The 20238-nt window shown below is 42.2% G+C and overlaps 1 protein-coding gene across 2 annotated transcripts in view; it reads left to right on the top strand.

The window, feature by feature from the left end:
- Positions 1 to 18734, top strand: part of ADAM19 (ADAM metallopeptidase domain 19) — a 100838-nt gene extending 82104 nt beyond the window's left edge. For both annotated transcript variants that reach the window (XM_063447755.1, XM_063447756.1), the window contains 7 exons: positions 181 to 382; positions 4242 to 4319; positions 10197 to 10305; positions 10375 to 10522; positions 13636 to 13696; positions 15044 to 15214; positions 17086 to 18734. In XM_063447755.1, the coding sequence (XP_063303825.1) occupies positions 181 to 382; positions 4242 to 4319; positions 10197 to 10305; positions 10375 to 10522; positions 13636 to 13696; positions 15044 to 15214; positions 17086 to 17166 (850 nt within the window). In that variant the 3' untranslated portion in view covers positions 17167 to 18734. The remainder of the gene's footprint in view (positions 1 to 180; positions 383 to 4241; positions 4320 to 10196; positions 10306 to 10374; positions 10523 to 13635; positions 13697 to 15043; positions 15215 to 17085) is intronic.
- Positions 18735 to 20238: the final 1504 nt, after the last annotated feature.

A 20238-nucleotide genomic window follows, 5' to 3' on the forward strand; every position in this document is an offset into this window, starting at 1 on the left:
AGACAATTTGAAAATGCTTCTCATATTGTAGTATTGAGAATCTAGGGTGCTTGCATGGCAGCTGCTGCTCTACTCAAAATGCTTCTCATTACTAATTTGTGTTGTTTTGTAGATTTGAGTACTATATTAAAGAAATAGTGTTGACAGTTAACAGAGTGTTTGCTTTTGTTCTTTGTTTAGAGATGCCAAGTGTGGAAAGGTTCAATGCCAAAGTTCTGCCACAAAACCACTGGAGAATAATGCTGTTGCAATAGACACCACAATCCTCGTAGATGGGAAACGTGTACGATGTCGAGGGTCATATTTCTACAGGGCTCCTGAAGAAGAAGATACAGTGGATCCAGGGCTTGTACTCACTGGCACTAAATGTGGAGAGAACCAGGTACGAGCTAGAGAAGAGTAGCAGTATAATAAATAGGAAACCTCTCCTAGAAATCAGTGAAGCAAGTGATGATGTCCAAAAATGTGTATATATCTTTATAAATGAAGACAAAGAGAAAAAGCATGCACTAATTTGTACAAATACCTAAATCCTTACTTTCATTACCTGCAGACTGGCATCTGCAACTGATTAAGTTCCACATTCTGTCCAGCACATCCTCCCTTGTGAGTGCTGGGTATTTCCCAATCATATGATTCTCATACAGAAGGATTAAATGGAAACTTTTAGCACCAAATCATCAATAACTTAGTATTGCAGTTTTGGTGAGTAGATCATGCCCTATCAGTCTTACTGCTCGATTCTTCGAATCCCTAACCACTCCTCTCTGACTGTGACTCACTCGACATCCATGAATGAAAGGTTTCATTTTCAATCAGATCTTACAGCACAGTGTTTTCATTTAGAATGTCTTATTTTATACAGAGGCGGCTCTAGACTTTATGAGGCACATATACACATTGATGCACTGTTTACCTGTTTATGTGCCTGAGAGTGTGTCTGACAGAGAATATCCTTGTGTGTGTGAATGTATATCTCTGTGAGCATGTTTGCATTTTTGTCTGGGACCGTATGTGTATGGGGTAGCTGCTTGAAGTGTGTTGTGTGTATGGGGGGTCTGCCTGTGGCCTTTGTGCAGTTTCCTGACTGTGTGTGTATAATGAATGTCTTCAGCTGGTGACTGTGCCAAGGTGAGTAAAGGGGTACCAGTGGCAGGGAGAGTGTGACAGGGCGAAGGTGGTAAAGGGACAGGGGGGGGGGGGAGTTGTGAGAGAGAATGAGGGAGTATGACATGGTTTGATGAGGGAGTGTAACAGGGCGAGTAGAGGTAAGTGTGTCAGGGCAATTGTGGCATGGTAGGAGGGATGAGTTTGGAGGGGTTAACAGGATAGGAGTGGTTAATGTGAGTGTGGATGCATGAAGAGGCTGACCGTATGGGGGGGGGTGACGATAGTGTAGGAAGGGGTGACAATTTGTGGGGAGGTGACAGAGTGAGTTGATGCTAAAAGTGTGTCTGGGGAGGCTGTGTGTGTAAGGGGGGGGGTGATACTGTGTGTGTGTGTGTGGGTGGGTGGGTGATCCTGTGTGTGAGTAGGTGATGGGGTGAGGGAGGGGTGGGGTGATGGTGAGAGGGAGGGGAGGGTGATGATGAGAGGGAGAGGGGGTGATGGTGAGAGGGGGTGATGGTGAGAGGGAGGGGAAGGTGATGGTGAGAGGGAGTGATGGTGACAGGGAGAGAGGGAGTGATGGTGACAGGGAGAGAGGGAGTGATGGTGACAGGGAGAGAGGGAGTGATGGTGAGAGGGAGAGGGGGTGATGGTGAGAGGGAGGGGAGGGTGATGGTGAGAGGGAGGGGACGGTGATGGTGAGATGGAGGGGACGGTGATGGTGAGGGGGAGGGTGATGGGGAGAGGGTGATGGTGAGAAGGGGGTGATGGTGAGAGGGGGGTGTGATGGTGAGGGAGGAGGGTGATATTGAGAGGTGGGGGTGATGGTGAGGGAGTGATATTGAGAGGGAGGGGGTGATGGCGAGGGAGGGGGGTGATAGGGAGGGGGTGTGATGGTGAGAGGTGGAGGGTGATGTGAGGGGGGGTGATATTGAGATGGAGGGGGGTGATGGTGAGGGGGGGTGATGTGAGAGTGGGGGCTACTATTACTAAATACATTTATTCCCTGGTGGTCCAGTGTGGGATCCCTGGTGGTCCGGTGGGCATTACCTCTGGAGCTGCGGACCATGAATCTCGCGAGACCCAGTCAAAGCGTTGCCATGGTAACCTTCGGCAACGCTCTGATTGGCCAGTTCTCGGCAAGACACAGGGTCTGCAGCTCTGCTCACTGCTCTCTGATGGCTGGCCGGGCAGACAGGAGGGGCCTCGCACCCGGCGGCATACTGAGCAAGCTGCCGGGCCCCCTCCCGAGGACCCGACACAGTCTGCCCTCAGGCGGTTTAGGTGGCTGCCTAACCACTTAATTAGAGAGACGCCCCTGATCTCATATATACATAGTTACATAGGTAAAAAGAAACATGTGTCCATCAAGTTCAGCCTTCTCACATCTGTTTTTGCTGTTGATCCAAAAGAAGGCAAAAAAAAAAAAAACCAGCATGAAGCTCTTTCGATTTTGCAACAGATTCAGAAAAATGTGTGAACTTGTCTCCTATCTATAGTCCTGTTTATGAATACATTTCCAGACAATGATTTACATTGGCCCCCAATATATATTTATATAATGCTATCATTTTTCTAAACTAACGATATTGCAATTTGTTAACCTTTCTTCATAACCAAAATGTTCCATTCTTTTTATATATTTTGTAGCCCGCTTCTGCACTTTTTTTAGTGCCATAATATCCTTCTTTAGAACAGGTGCCCACAATTGCACAGCATATTCAAGGTGTGGTCTAACCAGTGATTTATAAAGAGACAAAATTATATTTTCATCCCTAGAATGAATGCCCCTATTTATACATCACATTTTTTTTAACTAAAGAGTTTATGCCAGTCAATGCGTAGTAAAGCTGCCCTTATCTTATTGAAATTAGCATTTTAAAAACTATGTTATAGTATACCCTATGCACTTTGGATTTTTTACATTTATTTCAAATGATTCCGTATTGGGATTACTATTTCCTAAGTGCTCCCCTACTTGATTGGTAGTCAAAAGATCAACATTGTTTGTTATATCCATATCCAGACAAGCGCCCTTTCTAGTTGGTTCTTGTGTCATTTAACAGGTTAAAAAACCTGATTCTCCTGCTCTACAAACTGAACTTTAAAGGAACACTATAGTCACCAGAACAACTTTAGCTGAATGAAGCAGTTTTAGTGTAGAGCTCATGCCTCTCAGATTTCACTGTTCAATTCACTGCCATTTAGGAGTTAAATCACTTAGTTTCTGTTTATGCAGGCCTTGTCACACATCCCCTGGCTCTGACTGACACATGAAAAAAAAACTGGTTTCACTTTCAATCAGATGTAATTTACCTTAAACAAGACTCTTGCAGGTACTAGCAAGCTATTAATATAACAGGGGGTAAGAAAATCTAAATTAAACAGAACTTGCAATAAAGAAAGGATAAACTTTAGATGACTCTTTACAGGGACTCTTATGCAGGGAGGTGTGATTAGGGTTAATAAACAAAGCGATTTAACTCCTAAATGGCAGATAATTAAGCATTGAGACTGCAGGGACATGGTCTTTACACCAAAACTGCTTCATTAATCTAACGTTGTTTTGGTGACTATAGTGTCCCTTTAATCACACATAAGTGACATTGCAGACCATATCATGTAATTAAAAGAGAAGAATATAAGAAATTATAAATTAAATAAAATGTGCAAAAACTGAAGCTACAAAATCTGGAATTCTTTTTCAGGGTGTGTGTAGGAAGATGTGAGCCAGGGAATGTGTGGCTAAGGCTATATAAGCAAAGTGATTTAACTCCTAAAGAAGAATGGGGCATGAACTACACTCCAGAAAACACCTTATTATTGAGTTTCTCCAACCATTTTTAGTGTAAAATAGAATAATGCCCTACTTAGCTTTATTCTATCGGTTACCTCCAAAACATATTAATAATATTCTTCCATGCTGTGTAGATTACAGATCCAATTTGACTGTAAAAAGTTAACTTTTTTAAAGGAAATCTCCCAGGTGGTATAATATAACCTGTACAGTCTAACAAGCTGGGCTTTTAATACGGATTCCATAAGTTTTAATGATTCTCCAAAATGATGTCCAATGCTACATAATATGTTAGTGCTCTCTGAATATTAATAATCCATGTTCTGTTTCCATTTAGATTTGTTTTGATGGGCAGTGCAGAAACACATCTTTCCTGCAGGTTGAAGAATGTGAAAAGAAATGCAATGGGAATGGGGTAAGATTGACCAATATATACAACATATCTGTACAGATGTTGACTGACAAACTCCTGGCTCTCTACCATAAACAGATATCACAGAAAATATTTATACAGAAATCAAACAATACATACACGTAAAATCACAAACCAACCACTCTGTGTTAAAAAAAAACCCACTTTTTTCTTATAATAAAGATTTCTGTTCTTTCTTCTTCTTGTTGGGTGCGTCGTCATGATGTTAGTTTACATATATATTATAATTCTTCTGTTTGTCAGTTAAAAACATCAGTATGCGGGGGGGCGGAGCCGAGCAGCCAAAGCGATCAGACGCACATTCTCGGAGCTCCGAGATAAACGGCGTAAATAGGCGATATAACTGGAATAAAACCCCTACAATTCGAGAAACTAGACGCTCCAGAACGACCAGAGCCACCATGGGTCGAAATTCTAAAAAGCAGAAGGCACATAAACCCAAACACGGGATGAATATAGGCGAGCTCTTCAAACAGGCGCATGGTGCGATTGGGCCCAAAATGGGCGCGGAGCTGGATGAATACTCCGACTCCTCGGAAGAGATGTCGCAATTCATCGGAACGGCAGACATGCCACCACAGAGACCCTCTCATACAGGCAATTGGAGCTTACCCTGCCAGCCTACAGGTTTCAAAAAATCCTCCAGGCTGATGTGGCCGCACTGAGACAGGACCTCACAGGCCTGGTGGGCCGACTGGGAGCTATGGAGGCTTCCACAATGGACCACGATCAGAGAATATCCTCTCTGGAACAAGAGGTACAAATGCTGAAAAGGCAACAGGCTGGGGTAGAACAGAAACTGGCGACCGCTGAAGACGCAAGACGACACAAACCTTAAAATAAAAGGTATCCCAGAGGAGGTACCGACGGCAGAGTTACCGCACCTCTCAAGAAGGCTACTGGGAGCATTGCTGCCTCCAAAACAAGCCAGGCAAATTGTGGTAGATGGGGTATTCTGGATTCCGAAACCCAGGAGGGCCCCAGAAGAGGCACCCAGAGATACAAGAAGCCTTTAAGGGTCAGTCCCCATATGCATTTGAAGGCATGTCATTAACTTTTTATGCCGACCTCTCTAGGAGCACCCTACAATGGAGGAGGTCTCTGCAGGGGTTTACCACTCTCCTATGGAACTGTCAAATCCAATACAGGTGGAGGTCCTGCACGCTCCAAGTGCAACACAGAGACTCCGTCCACCCAGTCCAAGACATACAGGAGGCATCGGCGCTTCTAGATACCCTTGGCCTACCACGGGACGCTTTGCAGAGTAATGGGACTCGAAGAGCGACCACACAAGCACACACATGGGACCCTGCAGGAAGCATTCCGTTTGTCCCGCGTCGAGACCCACGCGGAGCCTACGCTTCGGCAACTTCTTTTTTTTTTAAAATCTTTATTTTTCGTGTGCTTGAAGTAACAAACAGGCCTGCAAAGCCACGATGGCAGTTGCAAGCGGTAATAAAGCGGTACATAGCGTGGCATGTAAAACAGCACTTTTTTTTTTTTTATATTATAGTTTGAAACCATGCTTTGGGTCAATAGTTTTTTGTAAGGTAAGTACGCTAACAATCTTTAACACAAATGAGAATGAGCTATTCAACAATATTAGTAGATTTCTAATATTCACAGGTTATGAACCTTATGAGAGTATCAATAGCGCTAAGCAGGTTTTCTGGTCTGGCAATTTTCGATTTGACATGAATAGAAATAGCATGCTGCCGCACTATGGGGAAGGAGCTAAGATGGAGTGAGATTTGCTATTTCCTCAGGTGCCAGTGCAGCTCTAGGGGTGCCACAGCGAGGCTTTTGCAGCAGGCAGTCAGTGGGCATAGCGAAGGGGTTGGGAATTTACCGCCAGGAGGGAGGGCCCCGATCCTGGAGTCTTTAATAAGGCGTGCCTTTACTATTAGCTAGGATAACTGAATTGTAAGGTGGGCAAACCAGATAAACGTTAAGCATAACTCAGGAGCATAGGGGTATAAAAGTAACACCAAATGCATATAAAAACATTAAATTTGCCATATGGAAGTCAGAGTCTATGCGAGGCAAGGTGGGTGACTCATTTATGGCTTCTAGAGTCCCAGTCAGCCCACACCCGCACGAGGCATACCACTGTCCTGTTCGGGTGCCTTTGTAGATCCTGGTCTTGGTCTCTTCGTGTACTCAGAAGGCGGCCCATGTCGTGGTCGCGGGTCGGTAGCTGACAGACCAGGTGTTGCCGTCATTCTGGGCCCTGTGTCCGACCTTCTCCATCCTCGGACTTGCGTCGCTCTGTTCTTGGGCGAGGTGAGTCTTGTCAGTGCATTCTTCTCCTTATCAGTGTGCCCTGATCTCCGCAGCCCTTTGCATCTCCACTCCCCACCAGGTCCCGACCGCGGCTGCAGGTGTTGCTGCGACGTGTGACTCTTTTGATAGTGTGGTCTGGGAGCGCGGAGTCGGTCCCCGTCGGACCTTTGTGCAGTGTAGTATCGGTGGGAGGGGAGGGCATGTTTGCGTTGGCGCCCTGCTCGAGCGGGTAGGAGTGCTGGGCGGCTGTGCGGCTGCCGGTTCGTGTGATGGGAGTAGGTGAGCGTTGCTTGCTTTGTGGTAGTGGGTGGCTGTTGTGGAGCACTTTGTTTCAGTATACCCGCTAGCTTCATCCAGAAGGTCTCAAAGTGGTAGTTGATTCGTGTGACAATATCTTGTGGGGAGTCGCTGGGGTGGTCGGCACATGTTGTGTCCGCCATCTTAGAGAGGCCTCCATTCGCTGGCTTTGGCAGTGTTCCATCTCTCCTCAAGCTTGGGGTCGCCCCCCTAGGGTGGACCGGGATCACCCCCGCCGGTCCAAGGGGGGGGTAGCAGGGCTGGCTTGTACTGTGAGCAGCTTCAGGGTGCCTCCAGGTCTGGGGAGCGGCCGCCTCCCCCGCCCGTTGAACACCAGGCCGCAATGTCATTTGGATCTTCAGCTGGCCCCAATCGGGCTGCACAGGATCCCATCGAGTGCCCTCTATCATGGGTGACAGGAGGGTGTCTGGCAATGCCGTGTGTCGCGACTGGGTGAGACGATCTTCGCTTATTTTGTCAGGATTTAAGCAGGAGCTCGTGTAAGACACGTCTCCCCGCCATGATGGTCAGGCCCCGCCCCTCGGCAACTTCTTGAGGCGCACATCTCTCACATGTACCTGACACCAGAGGGGTACCGAGCCCCGACAGGCTCACCATTTCTGTGACTATTTCTTTTTCATCATTTCCTTTTGTTAATCACTGTCTGTTTTGTTTGGCACCTGTTTAGTAAGCACCAAACGTCCCATAAGGACGATTCCCCTCACTCCCCCCCCCACCTCCACTCAATGCCCGCTAAACCGAGACCCACTCTATCTTGCAGGGAGGTGTAAAAATTATCACATAGCAATCCACCTCCAGTCTTCCTCATTAAAAACAATAGTAACACAATTCGTAGCACTAGTATGTGTAAAATAACTAGACTCAAACACATATGCAAGAAAGCTAAGGCCTTAAACAATTACTAATTCTCAGATATGTCGTCTCTTATTCACAATAGGCTCAGCATAACCCTCAGACAACATAGTAAACCATTCTAATGCCTATACTAAATAGTTACATACCCAACATTAACCAGACAAGTCATGCAATATACACCTACGCTTCCTTACGATACCTCATAGTCACTCTCACACCGCACACTACGATGAGCATACCGAGGTTACTGCTTGCCACTCTGATGATTTACCATTAGATGCATGTACCTAGCTTGAGTACCATCACACGAATATAAAAAATGTGCTCATATATCAATGACATCAATGTGAAAAACCTGTGTTACTGGATGTGTACCACGCTGTTGTGGCACCGCCAACTGATATGCTATCTCATGCACAATAAAAATAAAGAATAAAAATAAAAATAGAAATATCAGTATGCTTCAGACTTTTTTTTAGGTTTATTCTGCTAACAATTACTAATATATATTAAAACAACAAAGCATGTTACAAGATGATGGATATTCAACAGCAGATGTTAAATAAAGAAAATTAGAGAGATAGTCTTCAAAGTCAGAAAACAGCCAGACAACAATTCTTGTGGAGTATGATGGGTACCTATTATTGATTTTCTAGCAATATTGGTATTGGAGTAATCCTGCTCTTTGTATACTCAGCTCTTTATTTACAATTACTGCTGGATGAGCGGTTTCATTGCTTCTGAGTGATATGCAGACAATTCCCTTGTGTCTCCATCTACCTTTGATAGTGCCTGTATATTAGCAGGATTTATAACCAGAGTGGAGTTACTTTTGTGCCTCTTATCTGTCCTTTAGGGCTACCCTCTACCCGGCATTCAGACACTGTTTTCCTATTTAGGACCCCTAGTTAGATAGTGACTCTATGTTTTAGTCTTAATAAAGGTTTCTCGTTTATTTTGGTTTTTCCACTATATACTATTTTAGTTTGTACTCTTTCTCATACACCACCTCTGTTGGCAGTGGATGTCTGGGATTCTGTTCTTTTATTTTCTCACTATTCTATATAGCTAGGACCTTAATGACGTCAGACTTTTTAGGTAAAACCCGGACCATATAAGGACGTGAATGTAGACCCTTGACAATCAATCCTCTCATTATACACCAACTTTCCAGACTTCTCATGGTAGAGCATAGCAAATGGCCAACTGTTCTTTTTAACACATTAGACATCCGGTCAAGGCAGAGCGCCCAGAGGGGTCTGCCTTGACGTTGGCAGGTGGGCATTCCCTCCAATAGCCATTGGAGTAACTAAATGACCTCCATTTGTTTATATATATACATAGGGATTTCGGAGAGAGTGCAAGTAACTTTTTTCTTTGGTTTTCACTGTATGTATTGGGGCTGATGTGCACTGTGGTCGTTGCTGCTGCCCAGGAGTGATGGGAGTGAGCGCAGGACTTTTCTTTTTTGTATTTGTATCCATACATATAAATGGGAACATGGAATTTGTAATGTTCTACACTCCACAAAAAAGCTAAAACCTTTAAAGAAAAAAAAGGAAGTTACAAATACAGCAGACTCTGCAGATGAAGAAAATAACACAAGTTTCTGTGTGGAAAAGGGTAAATGCACGGGAAGGGGAAGAAGAGAGCATAGACTCTGTAGTGTGAGGGAGATTGCAAAAAAAACCTGCAGGTGCGTCGATGGGGTAGAGACAACACAAGGTGAAGAAAATAGAATTTGGAATAAAGGATCTGCCCAAGTTGGTACTTACTGCTCCAGTTTCTGTTTTACAATCCCAAACTTCTTGGTAGTTTCATTTAAACCTTTCATTCTTCCGAGATGGATAAAATCAGTACAATTGAGTTGAGTAATAATAATTTATAAACCTACACAAACTTTGATTGCATTTTTTAAATGCATTCTTCCCAGTTTATTATTTTTTATGCTATTATATTGTGCTCGCACACAGTACATGCTCTGGCTGAAACCTTTTCATTATGTGCAATCTTAGAAGCAAGTTTTCTTTCCTGCTTAGCAACATCTACCGGTCAGAATGTGCAACACCACTCTTTTAAATATGTTTCTCCTATTTTCCAGCTGTTAGCAGTATAGATATAAATGTTGTGCCTGCCAGGAAACATGCCGTTAGTGGTGAATTTAATATTATGGAAAAAAATATTAAAATGCCTATTGAAGCAGAACCAACTTTTTAATATTATAGTCTTGACTTAAAATATCAAGTAATACACTACTAACCAGGCTTTAAAAGTTACTTGTCTAGATAGTCCATGACAATTTTTAGTCATCAGGCTAAATTTTCACTCGTGGCTTTTGGCAAGTGGGAATTTCAAGCCTTGGTATAGTGCCCTTTTTTTTTTAAATTACATTTTCATTTTCAGGTTTGTAACAATAACCGGAACTGCCACTGTTTGGCTGGCTGGCAGCCCCCGTATTGTAACCAGACAGGCTATGGCGGGAGTATTGACAGTGGTCCTGTACCTCCTGAAAGTGAGTATATTTATGGCATGGAATGTTGTTAAATATGGTGGACCTCAATTCTTTATTTGTTTCTTACAGGTTCGTCTATTGTGTTCTGGATATTGATTCCAATAGCATTACTGGCTGGAATGGCATTTTCTCTATGTGTGTATCTTTATAAACACAGATCTGAGAGTAGTTTAGGCAAGTCGGATCATTCATCTGAAGCCTGTTCCTTGTCCAAAAGGTATTTACTTACCTATTTACTGTACTGTAAACCTCTCAGTATGAACAGTAACATATAAGTGGGAATCAAAACAGGGCTCAATACTAACCTCCATACTACTATTGGGGTCTAAACGTTGGTCACCACTGAAAGCCTGAGTGGTCCATGTTGAACTCGCTAGAGGTTAATTTCTACTCTACAGGGCTGAATTTTCACTAGTTATGGTGACCTCACTTCTGGTGGTGACTAAATAATTATATTCTAATTAGATGTAATGTGATGCTTAAAGGAGCACTATAGTCAACATATAAAAGCAAAAAAGACAGGTCCCCTAGCCTTCTTTCTCGCTTTTATATTAACTTCCCCTTAATAAAAAATATTTTCAAGTCCTTATTATAGTTTAAACTTACCTCCGTTCCAGCACCAAGATCCTCTGCAGGCAGCGCCCCCTTTTTCGTCAAAATGACGAAGTAGCAGGGCTCAATCAGACGCTTCTCTTGGTGCTTCGCGCTGCACCAATCGCGTTCTTCAAAGAGCAGCATTGAATGCCACACTATGAATGAACACTGAGCGCTCTACCACACTGTCCATGCTCGGCCCCCTCCTAGCGCAGCCCTCCAGCCCAATGTATATAGTATATAAACACTATATATATAGATATCTATATATATATATTGTTTGTACACAAACACACACATTGAAAATAAAAATTGTTAAACATACACACACACACTCTATCTATCTATCTATCTATCTATCTATTTCTATCTATTTTTTTCTATCTATCTAATTCTAGCTATCTAATTCTATCCATCTCTCTATCTATCTCTATCTATTTCTCTTACTCTCGCTCACACTCTCTCTTACACTCTCTCTCACACACACTCTCACTCTCACATTCACACCCACACTCTCACCCACCCACACTCTCTCACCCACCCACACTCTCTCACCCACACTCACTCTCTCACCCACACTCACTCTCTCACCCACACTCATTCTCTCACCCACACTCACTCTCTCACCCACACTCACTCTCTCACCCACACTCATTCTCTCACCCACACTCACTCTCTCACCCACACTCACTCATTCACCCACACTCATTCACCCACACTCACTCTCTCACCCACACTCATTCTCTCACCCACACTCACTCTCTCACCCACACTCACTCATTCACCCACACTCATTCACCCACACTCACTCTCTCACCCACACTTACTCATTCACCCACACTCACTCTCTCACCCTCTCACCCTCACCCACACTCACTCCCCCACACTCACTCACCCTCACTCACACTCACAAAATAAGTTTACTTACGGTTTGGATCCTCTTGCTCAGCCTCCAGTCTCCTGCCTGTCAGCCAGAGCCGCTCCTGTGTCCTGATAGCACGTTTGATGTCTTCAGCCAAGCGTGAAGACGTCAAACGTGATGAATTCGAATTAGGCAGCACTTACTTCGGAAATCCCTCTGGTGGCCGTCTGAGTCACTGCCACTGGAGTTGTTCCTAGCTTCCAAGGTAAACACTGTATTTTCTCTGAAAATACAGTGTTTACATGAAAAGGGCTGCAGGGAGCTATTGTACTCACCTGTACAACCCCATTAAGCTGAAGTTGTTCAGATGACTATAGTGTCCCTTTAACCCCTTAAAGGGACACTCCAGGCACCCAGACCACTTCTGCTCATTGGAGTGGTCTGGGTGCCAACTCCCACTACCCTTAACCCTGCAACTGTAATTATTGCAGTTTTTCATAAACTGCAATATTTACATTGCAGGGTTAACTCCACCTCTAGTGGCTGTCTATTAGACAGCCACTAGAGGTCACTTCCTGGGTTCTAGCACAGGTTTCCTGTGCTAGAGCGTCGCTGGACGTCCTCACGCTGTGTGAGGACCTCCAGCATCGCTCAAAACCCCATAGGAAAGCATTGAAATGATTTTTCAATGCTTTCCTATGGGGAGACGTAATGCGCATGCGCGGAATTTCCGCGCATGCGCATTAGGTCTCCTCGCCCGGTGAGCGAGATTAGTCTCGCCCACCGGCCGACGTAATCACTAGGAGGAGCGTCGCGGAGGCGGAGACAGCGGCGAGGGACATCGCCGCTGTCCCAGGTAAGTCACTGAAGGGGTTTTCACCCCTTCAGTAACCGGGGATTGGTGGGTGGGAGGGAGAGGGACCCTCCAGTGCCAGAAAAACGGATCGTTTTTCTGGCACTGGAGTTTCCCTTTAAGGACACATGACATGTGACATGTCATGATTCCCTTTTAGTCCAGAAGTTTGGTCATTAAGGGGTTAAGCAAGAGTAAAGAGCAAGTTTTTGGAATGTGGGTGTAGTATGGTCAAAATATACCCACCTTGCGCGGCCAATCAGCATCTCCATAGGGAGCGTTCAGCGCCTCCATGCAGACCCAATCTAATACACTGCCCCCCCATTCTAATACACTGCCCCCAAATCCAATACATTTACCCCAAATCCAATACACTGCACCTAAATCAATACATTTCCCTAAATCCAATCTAATACACTGCCCCCTCCACCCAATCTAATACACTGCCCCTCATTCCTCCGCTCTAATTAAATACACTGCCCTCCCTTCCCCAATTTAATACACTGCCCACTCTCTCCTCTAATCTAATACACTGCCCTCCATGCCCAATTTAACACACTGCCCCCACTCCCACAATCTAATTTAATACACTGCCCCCTCCCTCCCCTAATTTAACACACTGCCCCCCTCCCACCACTCTAATACACTGCCCCCCATTTAACACACTACACAGGAAGGTCGCTAAAGCCCCTCTTCTCCTACCTCTTGTGGCCATGGGAGGGAAGGCAAGAATCAGACAGGAAATATCTTCACAATCAATGTATCCATACATGAAAGTTAGTTTTACAACATCTTAAAGGAGAGTAAAAACCCTGTGCATGTATTAATTAAAAACGTAAATATATCACCATAACTTCTCCATACCATTGTTATATATGTTCAGCTGGACACCAGACATAACTCCATTTTAACTTTTAAAATAAAGGTTTAAGGTGACATCAGCCCTACTAATTACATTTTAATCTAGTAATCTTCGATAATACAGTCAAGCTAAATATTGCTCTTAACGTTGAATTTACAGTGGCAGCCAAGAAAAAAACATGTTGGATACAAACATCAGACAGAAGCCTGCAGAAAAAACAGTACGTTCCAAAAACTGTGGTCAAACAGAGAAAATGAGGTGTGAAATTGTATACAAATAAATATTGTAAGAGCAGATACTCAAGTACTATCTTTGTGTAGGTAAATACTGCCAAGGTAAGGTTACATAATGCAGTCTTACTCAAAAAACGCTAATTGAGATTCACACTGAAATTAGCGTATTATTAACATTGGTGTGGTCTTTAGTGCTGGTTTAAGAAGCACAGGAAAACACATGATACAGTTGTGTTTTAGAATTATATGCCCTCATTAGGAGTTGCATGGCCCTAAAATGTTACATCCTGCGCAATTAACCATAGCACGGCTCTGTAGAATGGAATTTCTTACTCATTAAAAATTAGAAGAATTCAATAGAATTGAATGCCTTAGATATTGCTGTTAGACTGGCTTTAGAGAATAGAAGGTTGAACTAACTCAGCGTCGCAGTGCTTGTAGAGTAGAATGCTTGTTCATTTTGCATTATAATAGTATGCCCTACTGAAAGGGATACTATAGGCATCAACACAACTTTAGCTTAATAAAGCAGTTTTGATGTCTATATCATGCTGTATTGTCTCACAACAAAATTTTCTGCCATTTAGGAGTTAAATCACTGTGTTTATACAACCCTAGTCACACCTCCCCTGCCTGTGACTTACACAGCTTGCATAAAAAAACGCTTTCATTTTCAATCTGATCTTCACTTAATTTACTGTTAACTCTCTGTATATTAAACTTTAATCATACATAGGAGGCACCGGCTGGGTCAAGCAAGCTATTGCCAGAACACGCGTTCCGAAACTCTAAATTAAACAGACTGTGCAATAAAGGAAGTTTAAATATTAAATCTCTCTTTACAGGAAGTGTTTAGGAAGGCTGTGTAAGACACATGCAGGGGGGTATGGCTAAGGCTGTATAAACAAACCGATCCTAAGTGGCAGAGAATTGCTGGGGCATAATCCATACACCAAAACTGCTTCATTAAACTAAAGTTGTTTTGGTTCCTTTAATTACCAATAGGAGGGCTCAGTAATTTTAAGTGTAGTTACACTTCATAGAGACAACTTTTTAAGCTTTGTTGATTGATGTTAAGTCATTTCTAAGTTACAGAACAACTTTCTCAAATAACTGCATTACTTTTATTTATTTTCTTCATCTATTATCATTTTTCGAAAATAAACCAGTAACATAAGGTGAAACTGGAAAATAATTATTTTATTTTTATTTGTTCCAAGAGTAACCAATATTGTTTTTATACAATTATACATAAAGCAATGTTTTGTTTAATATTAAATATTTTTGTTGGTGTACAATGATTGCTGAATAACATTTGAAATGTCTCCACACAGTGTTCAAAGAGTCCAATTACGCTGAATCCTAATCTTAGGGAAAAAACAAGATCTTCAGCCACTAGTCATACCAGAAGTCAGCCACTAGGTGATGCTAAGAAAATTGCCAATCCAGTGAGAATACCACCCCCTAGTAGGCCAGCTCCACCACCTCCAGTTCCTCCTCTAAGAGTAAGTGATACACAAACCGCCAAACTATGATCACGTATTTATCAAAGGCATTTTTTAATGGTTATTAGTATATAGTATACTATTATTAGTACATAGCACTGTGTATGTGTATCTAATCATTATTAAAACATTATATTTTCCATATATAATTAGACTGTAGATTAGAGCTTTTGAAATGTGCAAACGATAACGGTATGTTACCAGTTAATACTGTGTGTGTAACCTACTTGTATGGAGACAGGAATAGTTCACCTGGCTACTCTAAAAAATGTGTATTTTAATATAAAATGTACATTCTATGCACTACAGCCACTGTAACATGTTGTAGTGGTGATGGTGCAAAGAATCTTTGTCAATTTATGTTAAATTGTTTTTATGTGGTTTGAAAACAAAAAATAAAACAGGGGCGCTCCATCTCTCTCTTGCAGCTTGAAAAATACAAAAATATGCTTCAGCATTATCCGTCCAAATTTAGATGATAAAGTAGGGCAATCTAGACCAACATTGATTTGACAGATAAGGCGGATATAGATAGTTCAGACTTAAAGATCAAGTAAAAAATAGCCATGGAAATCTTTAAGCGCTGTTACATAGTCTGAAGAAAGACTTCCTTCAATCTAGTTCAGCCTTTTTCACATCTGTTTCTGCTGTTAATTTTGCAACAAAACTTCTCACCACCAGAATGGCAGTCAGATCTCTCCTCAGATCAAGAAGCTGTCACCCCACCTATATAAATCCATGAATATTAGGGTTTTGCAAGAATTCATGCGATCGTTAAATATGTACAAACTTTGATAAAACCACCCCTTCATGCAGAGATATTTCCTTTGCTGTAGACTAAATCCCCTTTCTTCCAGTTGCAATGGGTGACCTTGTGCCCTATTATTGGTTTGCGCTGACCCTGAGGCAAAATGTTCTAAACTAAACATATTTAAACTCAACAGACTAACAAAGACAAATGATTGCAAAATAACCAAGGTCATAAATGGGATCACTTATTGTTATGTATCAGGACCTGTTAAGTAGTAGGTACCTAAATAACCCCAGTTGTCATCTGTCTACACCACTATTAAAGGGGCAATATAGTCACTAGAACAACTACAGCTTAGTGTAGGTGTTCTGGTGAGTTTAGTCAGTCACTGCACCATTTTTGCTGTAAACATTGCCTTTTCAGGGTAAAGGCAGTGTTTACATTGCTCCCTAGAGCAACCAGTGGCTACTCCTTAGATAGCCACTGAAGGTGCTTTCTGAAGGTGCTGCACAGTGTGTATGGAGACACTGAACTTTCCCCATAGAGATGCATTGATGCAGTGCATCTCTATAAAGGGGATGCTGATTGGCCAAGCCAATGATTACCACCGCCCCACCTCCCTGACGATCTCAGCCAATCCAATGCTTTCCTATGGGAAAGCATTGGGTTAGCTGGAATCATCAATTCTGATTATGTCAACCAAGGAGGCGGATCAGGGCAGGGCCAGCACCGGTGGACCGTCGCAGCGCTGGAAATAAGGTAAGGAGTGGCAAACCACCTAATTGGTGATTTTAACACCATAGGGTCAGGAATACTGTACATACCCTACAGTGTTCCTTTATATGTAGGGCTATTTCTTTTTTATTTCGTGTGTTTGTAGATTTTCTGATTAAAGTGTAGAAGAAACTAGCCTAGCTAATGATTTCCTTGTAATTGGCTCACTTCCTCCTTCTAAGACAATGTAGGATATGGGAAGATGACAATTCCACTTTTAAATCAAAGTACAGAAAACAGATGCTACATTCTGGAGTAACAATATTGGTCAGTGAGCAAAATAATTTCTGTTTTGTTTTGGGGAATAATAATATATAATGATAATCGTGTCATTTGCATTTTGCAGAAATTAGACCCACCTAGGAGGACACCTCCCATTCCACCAAGCAGATCCAGACACAATGTTGGTGTGCAGCAAAATTCCTGACAATGGCAGATATCTTCGAGAATCTCTCCAGCTCGGGACCATCAACTGAAATACTGGTCACTGAATGCCTGTATTGCAGGACATACTACCTTCATAGTTTTATTTAAATGAAAAAATTATGTAATAATGGGTTCTTCCCTTTAAAGAGAAAGATACATGAAGCAAGCTGTGTAACAGAAGAACACCTTCCCATACTCATGAAATTGTTTTTTATTTTGTATACAGAGACAGGTATTTTGTAAATGACAGCTTCAACCAAACCAAACAGTAATATTAAATTAAATATTAAATGGGAAGTAAAGTTTTGAAATGGAACAGAGAATTGAAACAGAGGTGCTGGGAAAGTTGAAATTCAGAAATGGACTACAGAAGAGGGACCAAACAGAACAGAGGGAAAGGCCGACATTAATGAAGGGATGGTACTAAGTTGAAAGGCAGAGAGGATGGTGTGCAATATTGAACAGAAAAGAACTGAGAATGCAAAACGACACGGAAGTGGAGACAGACTACATCTGATACTTGTTCAGTGCTGGATACATGTTAACTAGTAACAAATATACCGTATACTAAGAGCAGAGTTGGTTCATATATGTATTCTAAATAATCCTAATCATCGATTTCTGATAGAACTCTTTTGCCTTAGGGAATCCCAGTCAGAAATAGCATATTGTATGAGACAGAAAACCCTTGTAGTAGATATCCAGAAAATTTGATTTTGTGGTCCAAACGTTGCTGCTTTATAGGGTTTCTGATCTACATGATTTAAGGTCATCACAGATTTGAATTTAAAGAAAATTCTTTAATGTTACAGTTTTTGCGAATCCCTCCTAACCCAAAGAAAGCTCTAGAGAATCAATATGGGATAGATATCTTGTCGTCTTCTCTTACTCAGGAAAGCAATGCACTCACATGCTATTATAGCACCATGTTATTTTTAAACAATGTATAGTGAGATTTAGTTACATATAACCTGGACTTAGATCAGCTTGAAAATATCTATTGAAGTTGTTAATTACCAGGTAACTTCTAGGTTGAATCATTATTTACTTTAGTTTGGATTTGATCCTAAAACTAAACAAGGCCTGTCAAATCAAGCTGGCAGTGCTGGCAAACAAGTTATATTATAAGTGCAATTCTGTGTTCTCAACTAGAAATATGCTTACAGGTTTACTCACAAAACATGAAGAAAACAGTGAACTGTTGTCTAGCTCAACTATATTCAAAATCTGGCTGTTTTGATCTACATATAGGTTGATGGTTGATGCAAAAAAACTTAAGGTGTATGAATAAGTCTCACATTTTAATTATATGGTCTTACTTGCAAGGAGTGTGTGTGAAACACAGGATTTAAAAATCTGGGGCAGTTCCCAGATACGGTAATTATAATAATTCCACCTCACTTTGATCTGTAATAACAGTTTGCTATAGTCATAATGGTCGTAACTGATCTAATTCTGTGCCTGAAACATGGCCTGCCGTTTGACCACAGGTCCTCAATCTCTGTGTTCATTTGAAAATCACAATTACGTGTGATTTCTTACAAATAAAATTGATAAATGACAGTTAAACTATCTGCTTTTGTTATTTTGGTTAGTCATATTTATTAAAATGAACAAATAAAGAACATTTTTATAAATAAACAGCTTTTTTTTTTATTCTCATACATCCATTTAACAACAAAATATACAGAGAACAGAAGGCAGTTCCCTACGTAGTCTAAAGATAATAAGCAGAGAAAGAACAAAAGATTACACCTATATTATTTCCGATCAGTGCATGCATACCCTCCAACATTTCAATAGAGAAAGATGGACACTTTATTGTTAGGGGTGTGAGTGGGGGTGTGGCCGGGGGCGAGGCGACTCTATTACCCTTAACATACAATACTACTTTATAGAAGTGTCTTTGTGGTACCATCGCTTGAGATTATATTCCGATTATTACTATTACCATTACCAATTAACTTGAAAATATCGCAGTTGTCCACATTAAAAAAAGAAAAGTTTGGGAACCACTGTGTTAAAGGGACATTCCAGACCTCTAAAGTGCTTTAGTTTGCTAGAGTGCTTTATGTGTACAGACTGTGTCCTATGTTTTTTTTTCTTCATTTTACAAAAAGTACAGATTCATTAGTGTTATGTTTTGATGAAGTTCGTCGATATCTGTTCCTGACAGGATTTCTTTACTATCAAAACTCACTTCAATCAGGGCAGTTATTGCAGAATATTATGTAAAAAAAATAGGAACATGTAAGTCAATAATTAAAGGACCACTATAGGCACCCAGACCACTTCAGATTAATGAAGTGGTCTGGGTGCCTGGTCCATCTAGGATTAACCCTTTCTGCTGTAAACCTATGGGTTAATCCAGCCTCTAGTGGCTGTCTCATTGACAGCCGCTAGAGGCGCTTCTGCGCTTCTCACTGTGATTTTCACAGCGAGAAGACGCCAGCGTCTGCTTTCCTATGAGACTGGATAAATGGGCACGTGCATTCAGCCGATGATGGGTAAAGGAGGCGGAGAGTCCCCACCGGCGAGGGAGCCTGGCGGTGGAAAAAAGGTGAGTGTTTAACCCCTTACTCACCCTAGAGCCCGGCGGGAGGGGGACCCTAAGGGTGGGGGGGGGGACCTAGAGACCCTATAGTGCCAGGAAAACGAGTATGTTTTCCTGGCACTATAGTGGTCCTTTAAGCCCTAAGTTGTGGTCTGTAGAGATGTCGCGAACATAAAATTTTCTGTTCGCGAACGGCGAACGCAAATTTCCACAAATGTTCGCGAACAGGCGAACCGCCATAGACTTTAATAGGCAGGCGAATTTTAAAACCCACAGGGACTCTTTCTGGCCACAATAGTGAAAAGTTGTTTCAAGGGGACTAACACCTGGACTGTGGCATGCCAGAGGGGGATCCATGGCAAAACTCCCATGGAAAATTACATAGTTGATGCAGAGTCTGGTTTTAATCCATAAAGGGCATAAATCACCTAACATTCCTAAATTGTTTGGAATAACGTGCTTTAAAACATCAGGTATGATGTTGTATCGATCAGGTAGTGTAAGGGTTACGCTCGCTTC

This window comes from Pelobates fuscus, chromosome 3 (assembly GCF_036172605.1).
Source record: "Pelobates fuscus isolate aPelFus1 chromosome 3, aPelFus1.pri, whole genome shotgun sequence".
Taxonomy (NCBI): domain Eukaryota; kingdom Metazoa; phylum Chordata; class Amphibia; order Anura; family Pelobatidae; genus Pelobates; species Pelobates fuscus.